General features: G+C 32.3%; 6 protein-coding genes across 6 annotated transcripts; 3 read left to right on the top strand and 3 right to left on the bottom strand.

The window, feature by feature from the left end:
• Positions 1–939: 939 nt before the first annotated feature.
• LOC119662670 (histone H2B-like) lies at positions 940–1,352 on the bottom strand. Its single transcript, XM_038072350.1, has one exon. The coding sequence runs from the start codon at positions 1,344–1,346 to the stop codon at positions 975–977; it is 372 nt and encodes a 123-aa protein (XP_037928278.1). The 5' UTR covers positions 1,347–1,352; the 3' UTR covers positions 940–974.
• A 152-nt stretch (positions 1,353–1,504) lies between these two features.
• LOC119687199 (histone H2A) lies at positions 1,505–1,994 on the top strand. Its single transcript, XM_038101452.1, has one exon. It carries the CDS (start codon positions 1,553–1,555, stop codon positions 1,925–1,927), a length of 375 nt encoding a protein of 124 aa, XP_037957380.1. The 5' UTR covers positions 1,505–1,552; the 3' UTR covers positions 1,928–1,994.
• A 1,260-nt stretch (positions 1,995–3,254) lies between these two features.
• LOC119688856 (histone H4) lies at positions 3,255–3,566 on the bottom strand. Its single transcript, XM_038103518.1, has one exon. The coding sequence runs from the start codon at positions 3,564–3,566 to the stop codon at positions 3,255–3,257; it is 312 nt and encodes a 103-aa protein (XP_037959446.1).
• Positions 3,567–3,886: 320 nt separating this feature from the next.
• Positions 3,887–4,303, top strand: LOC119687986 (histone H3-like; the record flags this gene model as incomplete). The annotated part of the gene is made up of 1 exon (XM_038102568.1): positions 3,887–4,303. A coding segment is annotated over one exon (417 nt), but the record flags the coding sequence as incomplete, so codon positions are not given.
• Positions 4,304–5,578: 1,275 nt separating this feature from the next.
• On the bottom strand, positions 5,579–5,991 carry LOC119662653 (histone H2B-like). The gene has a single exon (XM_038072328.1). The coding sequence runs from the start codon at positions 5,983–5,985 to the stop codon at positions 5,614–5,616; it is 372 nt and encodes a 123-aa protein (XP_037928256.1). The 5' UTR covers positions 5,986–5,991; the 3' UTR covers positions 5,579–5,613.
• A 200-nt stretch (positions 5,992–6,191) lies between these two features.
• LOC119688855 (histone H2A) lies at positions 6,192–6,633 on the top strand. The gene has a single exon (XM_038103517.1). It carries the CDS (start codon positions 6,192–6,194, stop codon positions 6,564–6,566), a length of 375 nt encoding a protein of 124 aa, XP_037959445.1. The 3' UTR covers positions 6,567–6,633.
• Positions 6,634–7,302: the final 669 nt, after the last annotated feature.

The raw sequence follows: 7,302 nt of genomic DNA, 5'->3' as shown, positions 1-7,302 counted from the left end.
ATATAACAATTGAAGGACTTGTATTAAATTCTTATTACTATAAAGAGATGAAGTTTCACTTTTCACGCTGTGGCTTTCGATTAAGATCGACCAGTGGACACAGTACAAAGTTTTGAATTTATTTCATCTAATAGATAAATAGATTATAATAAAAAAAATTTTGAAATATTACGTAAATGTGAGAACAGAAACAGCATATACTGACTTGAGAAGCTATCTAATAGTTTAAAGAGCTACATCCAAAAAAAAAACACAAATACCATAGATAATATAAAGTTATAGGCATACATGAAGAAGAGTAAATGTGCTAATTTGATGATGAGGTTTAAGTAAGTAATTCAAACGGCTTTATTTTTCATATTTCGAATCCTGTCGATTTAGAATCAAATTTGGAAATGGAAAGCTTTTCATTTGTTAACGATGTCTTGTCAAAGTTGTCAAAACATTTAAAAACTCAAATATTTTACAAATACTCTGTTCTAATTTGATGATCTTCTGTTGAACTATTAACTCTGTCAGAACAATTCTTAATAATAACGAAACCAACCGACTTCTATTATCTGACAATAGATAAAAACTGCAATTTTGTTTAACATATATAGTTATAGGTCAGTGATGACACCATATACCTCGGTATCATTATTTCTAAATAAATTATTAGGTAAGGTTTTTTTTGAATATACCATATTGTTAATTTTTCTTTGAGAATTGTGACTCTCTGTATTTTAATTGAAACCTAATAACTATGCTATAATCAGAGTGAACTAAGTTCTCTAATTTTTTGGTTTTGATGATATTTTTTGTTCCGATACAAGTACTCAATGCAGTTTACTATTTCAATCGTTTTAGGAATGTTCTTTATTTGTGAAGTCTATACTAATAATTTTAAGATCAATTATCGACTTTAATTAAATATTTTTGTGGCCCTGAAAAGGACCGTTGGAGTTAATGTTGATTGTTCAATACAAAGAAATTTACTTGGAACTGGTATACTTAGTGACGGCTTTAGTACCTTCACTAACTGCGTGCTTAGCCAATTCTCCAGGAAGTAAAAGGCGAACTGCAGTCTGAATTTCCCGACTAGTAATTGTGGATCGTTTGTTATAGTGGGCCAAACGTGAAGCTTCAGCAGCAATGCGTTCGAATATATCATTCACAAAGCTGTTCATGATGCTCATAGCCTTGGATGAAATACCAGTATCAGGATGAACTTGCTTCAATACTTTATAAATGTAAATAGCATAACTTTCCTTCCTCCTGCGCTTCTTCTTCTTATCGTTCTTAGTTATATTCTTCTGAGCCTTTCCGTCCTTCTTGACCGCTTTTCCGCTAGTTTTTGGTGGCATGATTTCAAATGTAAATTTTCAAATTTTCAATTTTTCGAATTCTCAAATTTGAACTACCCTCGCTCAGAATTTAAGTATTTTTAAAACAGAAATTTCAAGAAATTCTCTCTTCACATTAGGGGATGAAAAAGGTATAAATTCTTGGTGTTTGCCTGTTTTCAACTTAGATCACGTAGATCAACTTAACAATCAAATACTATTGAAATATGTCTGGTCGTGGTAAAGGAGGTAAAGTTAAGGGCAAGGCAAAGTCTCGCTCAAATCGTGCTGGATTACAATTTCCAGTTGGTCGTATTCATCGATTGTTGCGTAAAGGCAACTATGCTGAACGCGTTGGTGCCGGCGCTCCCGTCTACTTAGCTGCTGTAATGGAATATTTGGCAGCTGAAGTTCTTGAATTGGCTGGCAATGCAGCACGCGATAATAAGAAGACAAGAATCATACCCCGTCATTTACAATTGGCCATCCGTAATGACGAAGAATTAAACAAATTGTTGTCTGGTGTTACAATCGCACAAGGTGGTGTATTACCAAACATCCAAGCTGTACTTTTGCCTAAGAAAACAGAAAAGAAGGCTTAAACTATATCTTACAACACTATTTCTTTCGAAATTTTCGAACAACAACCGTCCTTTTCAGGACGATCAATTTATTTAATTAAAGAAAACATACTTCATTTCAAACAATTATTATTTATATAAAAATTTCTTTTAGAGCGTTTTTCGAATAGCAAAGAAAGAAATAAAGGACAAACACAAAATTTTTATATTAATTTTTATTGAAATTTGGCTGACCATACAACGCTGTTTCGAGTATTACCAAATACTCTTCATCAGTGGTCTTAGGTTGTATGCAATTCTATTAAATTTTACTCAAACATGGATTTTATCTCATATATTTTGGCGCGTAAATGCAGATAACAAAATTACTCAAGTTCCATCTTCATTTCATTTCGGCTTATAGTTTCTTACTCAATTTTACTCACACTCACACTCATATACTTACACTCATTCGGCTTGGAAGTATATGTATGCATTGTAAATATAGTTCTTGAATGTCCTTGGTTTTCGTGTGAACTGTACTGGCAATTTTGTCAGTTACTTTTTTTTTAATACAAAATGAATGCTATAATAATGCAACCCCTAAACATTTCAGTTCACATACCAGTAGGTAGAAATTTTCCCGCCATAATTTTAACTGCTACCAAACGAAAGATATAATTTTAAAAGCATCTGTGTTATTAAAAAAATATCTTTCTCTCTTTGGAACTTATTTTCTGTGTGGTAAACTGAAGGAAACTGATATATATTTTTTTATAGCTTTATTCAATTCAGGTACACATTTAAATACTAAGTGTTACGAGTATAAATGGAATTTCATTATGAGATATTGGTTTTCAATATTGTTTCAGGCCATGTTGCCATGTAAAATCACATTGAGAATGATAGTATAGACAAAAAACTTAAACAATTATTTGTATAATTATTGGAGCTAACAATTAAGTTCTCTATGCATTGTAAACTTTTCTAAGAACCGAAATGTTACATACATCTTTGTTATATTTACTTCTTCTTTATTGAGAAATATCAAATCTTGAAATATTCTCAGACATTTCTATATCTAATACCAGCTTGTCAAAAAAAAAACAATTTTGAATTCCTACATTAAAACATGTTTTTTGAAAATCAAACTAAGAAAAATTTCCAAAGCCTCTTACTTAATGTAAACTTCAGTTTATTTTTGTCTTAAAATCTTAATCTTTTCAGTCAATACAAATATTTCTATAAATTACTGTCGAGTATGTGTTCAAATGAATTATTTATCTCAAATAATAAAAATATTTGGGTCCTGAAAAGGACCATTGGGCAATATATATTGTTATTGCATTGTTAGTTGAATGTTATTAACTTAACCTCCGAAACCGTAGAGGGTGCGACCTTGTCTTTTCAAAGCATATACAACATCCATAGCTGTAACAGTCTTCCTTTTGGCATGTTCTGTATATGTAACTGCATCACGGATCACATTTTCCAGAAATACCTTCAATACACCACGAGTTTCTTCGTAAATCAAGCCAGAAATACGCTTTACTCCACCACGGCGGGCCAAACGTCTAATAGCTGGTTTCGTGATACCTTGGATGTTATCACGAAGAACTTTGCGATGACGCTTAGCACCACCTTTTCCCAAACCTTTACCACCTTTACCACGACCAGTCATTTTGAGTTTATAATTTTAGTACAGATAATACTTGTCTATTCAGACTTAAACAGTAAATAAATTCCACACTAGATACGCACAGTATTTATAGAAAAAATGAACAATAGAAAAAGGTTTGAGTGAAAATGCTTAAATACAACAAATTACTCAAAGGCACTCAAATAATTTAGGGTAGAAATAAACAATGTAAAGGATATGAAGGATATGAAGGACAATGACTGTTTGAACATGTGAACAGTTGAGATGGATCATAAGAGTTTGTTTTGAAATTTACTCTCTCAACATTTTTTCGTTAAATTAAATTTTATTTAACAATTTGTTTAATTATGGCTCGTACAAAGCAAACTGCTCGTAAATCGACTGGTGGTAAGGCACCACGTAAACAATTGGCTACTAAGGCCGCACGCAAAAGTGCGCCCGCAACTGGCGGTGTAAAAAAACCACATCGTTATCGTCCGGGAACTGTAGCTTTGCGTGAAATTCGTCGCTACCAAAAGAGTACAGAGCTCTTAATTCGCAAACTGCCATTCCAGCGTTTAGTCCGTGAAATTGCACAGGATTTCAAAACTGATTTACGTTTCCAGAGTTCTGCTGTAATGGCTCTGCAAGAAGCTAGCGAAGCATACTTGGTGGGACTTTTTGAAGACACTAACTTATGCGCTATTCATGCTAAACGCGTAACCATTATGCCAAAAGATATTCAATTGGCGAGACGTATTCGTGGAGAACGTGCTTAAGAAGCACTTTTAAAAAAATTTTTAAAAATCGGTCCTTTTCAGGACCAAAATTAATTAAAGAAAAGAGATAGTTAATAGTCATATTCAAATTGATAATACTCAGACGAAATGAATAAAAGCAATCGAAATTCTTTGTAATTTAACTTTTCGTTTATAGTATTTATATATGTTTGTAACACTGTATTTAAATTTCACACCTGGTTACTAGTATTAACCATAAGATCATAACGGGTAATTACTTGGGACCAAGTGGAGTTTGGGCATAAGATCGCCGATGTTATTGAAATTTAGTAGTTATTTTGCTTTGTTGCTTGTTCAAATTATTAACTTAATATAACAATTGAAGGACTTGTATTAAATTCTTATTACTATAAAGAGATGAAGTTTCACTTTTCACGCTGTGGCTTTCGATTAAGATCGACCAGTGGACACAGTACAAAGTTTTGAATTTATTTCATCTAATAGATAAATAGATTATAATAAAAAAAATTTTGAAATATTACGTAAATGTGAGAACAGAAACAGCATATACTGACTTGAGAAGCTATCTAATAGTTTAAAGAGCTACATCCAAAAAAAAAACACAAATACCATGGATAATATAAAGTTATAGGCATACATGAAGAAGAGTAAATGTGCTAATTTGATGATGAGGTTTAAGTAAGTAATTCAAACGGCTTTATTTTTCATATTTCGAATCCTGTCGATTTAGAATCAAATTTGGAAATGGAAAGCTTTTCATTTGTTAACGATGTCTTGTCAAAGTTGTCAAAACATTTAAAAACTCAAATATTTTACAAATACTCTGTTCTAATTTGATGATCTTCTGTTAAACTATTATAAACTCTGTCAGAACAATTCTTAATAATAACGAAACCAAATCCGATTTCTATTATCTGACAATAGATAAAAACTGCAATTTTGTTTAACATATATAGTTATAGGTCAGTGATGACACCATATACCTCGGCATCATTATTTCTAAATAAATTATTAGGTAAGGTTTTTTTTGAATATACCATATTGTTAATTTTTCTTTGAGAATTGTGACTCTCTGTATTTTAATTGAAACCTAATAACTATGCTATAATCAGAGTGAACTAAGTTCTCTAATTTTTTGGTTTTGATGATATTTTTTGTTCCGATACAAGTACTCAATGCAGTTTACTATTTCAATCGTTTTAGGAATGTTCTTTATTTGTGAAGTCTATACTAATAATTTTAAGATCAATTATCGACTTTAATTAAATATTTTTGTGGCCCTGAAAAGGACCGTTGGAGTTAATGTTGATTGTTCAATACAAAGAAATTTACTTGGAACTGGTATACTTAGTGACGGCTTTAGTACCTTCACTAACTGCGTGCTTAGCCAATTCTCCAGGAAGTAAAAGGCGAACTGCAGTCTGAATTTCCCGACTAGTAATTGTGGATCGTTTGTTATAGTGGGCCAAACGTGAAGCTTCAGCAGCAATGCGCTCGAATATATCATTCACAAAGCTGTTCATGATGCTCATAGCCTTGGATGAAATACCAGTATCAGGATGAACTTGCTTCAATACTTTATAAATGTAAATAGCATAACTTTCCTTCCTCCTGCGCTTCTTCTTCTTATCGTTCTTAGTTATATTCTTCTGAGCCTTTCCGTCCTTCTTGACCGCTTTTCCGCTAGTTTTTGGTGGCATGATTTCAAATGTAAATTTTCAAATTTTCAATTTTTCGAATTCTCAAATTTGAACTACCCTCGCTCAGAATTTAAGTATTTTTAAAACAGAAATTTCAAGAAATTCTCTCTTCACATTAGGGGATGAAAAAGGTATAAATTCTTGGTGTTTGCCTGTTTTCAACTTAGATCACGTAGATCAACTTAACAATCAAATACTATTGAAATATGTCTGGACGTGGTAAAGGAGGTAAAGTTAAGGGCAAGGCAAAGTCTCGCTCAAATCGTGCTGGATTACAATTTCCAGTTGGTCGTATTCATCGATTGTTGCGTAAAGGCAACTATGCTGAACGCGTTGGTGCCGGCGCTCCCGTCTACTTAGCTGCTGTAATGGAATATTTGGCAGCTGAAGTTCTTGAATTGGCTGGCAATGCAGCACGCGATAATAAGAAGACAAGAATCATACCCCGTCATTTACAATTGGCCATCCGTAATGACGAAGAATTAAACAAATTGTTGTCTGGTGTTACAATCGCACAAGGTGGTGTATTACCAAACATCCAAGCTGTACTTTTGCCTAAGAAAACAGAAAAGAAGGCTTAAACTATATCTTACAACACTATTTCTTTCGAAATTTTCGAACAACAACCGTCCTTTTCAGGACGATCAATTTATTTAATTAAAGAAAACATACTTCATTTCAAACAATTATTATTTATATAAAAATTTCTTTTAGAGCGTTTTTCGAATAGCAAAGAAAGAAATAAAGGACAAACACAAAATTTTTATATTAATTTTTATTGAAATTTGGCTGACCATACAACGCTGTTTCGAGTATTACCAAATACTCTTCATCAGTGGTCTTAGGTTGTATGCAATTCTATTAAATTTTACTCAAACATGGATTTTATCTCATATATTTTGGCGCGTAAATGCAGATAACAAAATTACTCACGTTCCATCTTCATTTCATTTCGGCTTATAGTTTCTTACTCAATTTTACTCACACTCACACTCATATACTCACACTCATTCGGCTTGGAAGTATATGTATGCATTGTAAATATAGTTCTTGAATGTCCTTGGTTTTCGTGTGAACTGTACTGGCAATTTTGCCAGTTACTTTTTTTTTAATACAAAATGAATGCTATAATAATGCAACCCCTAAACATTTCAGTTCACATACCAGTAGGTAGAAATTTTCCCGCCATAATTTTAACTGCTACCAAACGAAAGATATAATTTTAAAAGCATCTGTGTTATTAAAAAAATATCTTTCTCTCTTTGGAACTTATTTTCTGTGTGGTAGGAAACTGAAGGAAACTGATATATATTTTTT

The sequence above is a fragment of the Teleopsis dalmanni genome, chromosome X (assembly GCF_002237135.1).
Source record: "Teleopsis dalmanni isolate 2A chromosome X, ASM223713v2, whole genome shotgun sequence".
In the NCBI taxonomy this organism is placed as follows: Eukaryota; Metazoa; Arthropoda; class Insecta; order Diptera; family Diopsidae; genus Teleopsis; species Teleopsis dalmanni.
The sequence above is the reverse complement of the archived record's forward strand: the minus strand, read 5'-3'. Positions and strand labels throughout refer to the sequence as shown.

Coding starts and splice junctions, on each gene's coding strand:
- LOC119662670 (XM_038072350.1), bottom strand. CDS start 1,346: ATGCCACCAAAAACTAGCGGAAAAGCGGTCAAGAAGGACGGAAAGGCT.
- LOC119687199 (XM_038101452.1), top strand. CDS start 1,553: ATGTCTGGTCGTGGTAAAGGAGGTAAAGTTAAGGGCAAGGCAAAGTCT.
- LOC119688856 (XM_038103518.1), bottom strand. CDS start 3,566: ATGACTGGTCGTGGTAAAGGTGGTAAAGGTTTGGGAAAAGGTGGTGCT.
- LOC119662653 (XM_038072328.1), bottom strand. CDS start 5,985: ATGCCACCAAAAACTAGCGGAAAAGCGGTCAAGAAGGACGGAAAGGCT.
- LOC119688855 (XM_038103517.1), top strand. CDS start 6,192: ATGTCTGGACGTGGTAAAGGAGGTAAAGTTAAGGGCAAGGCAAAGTCT.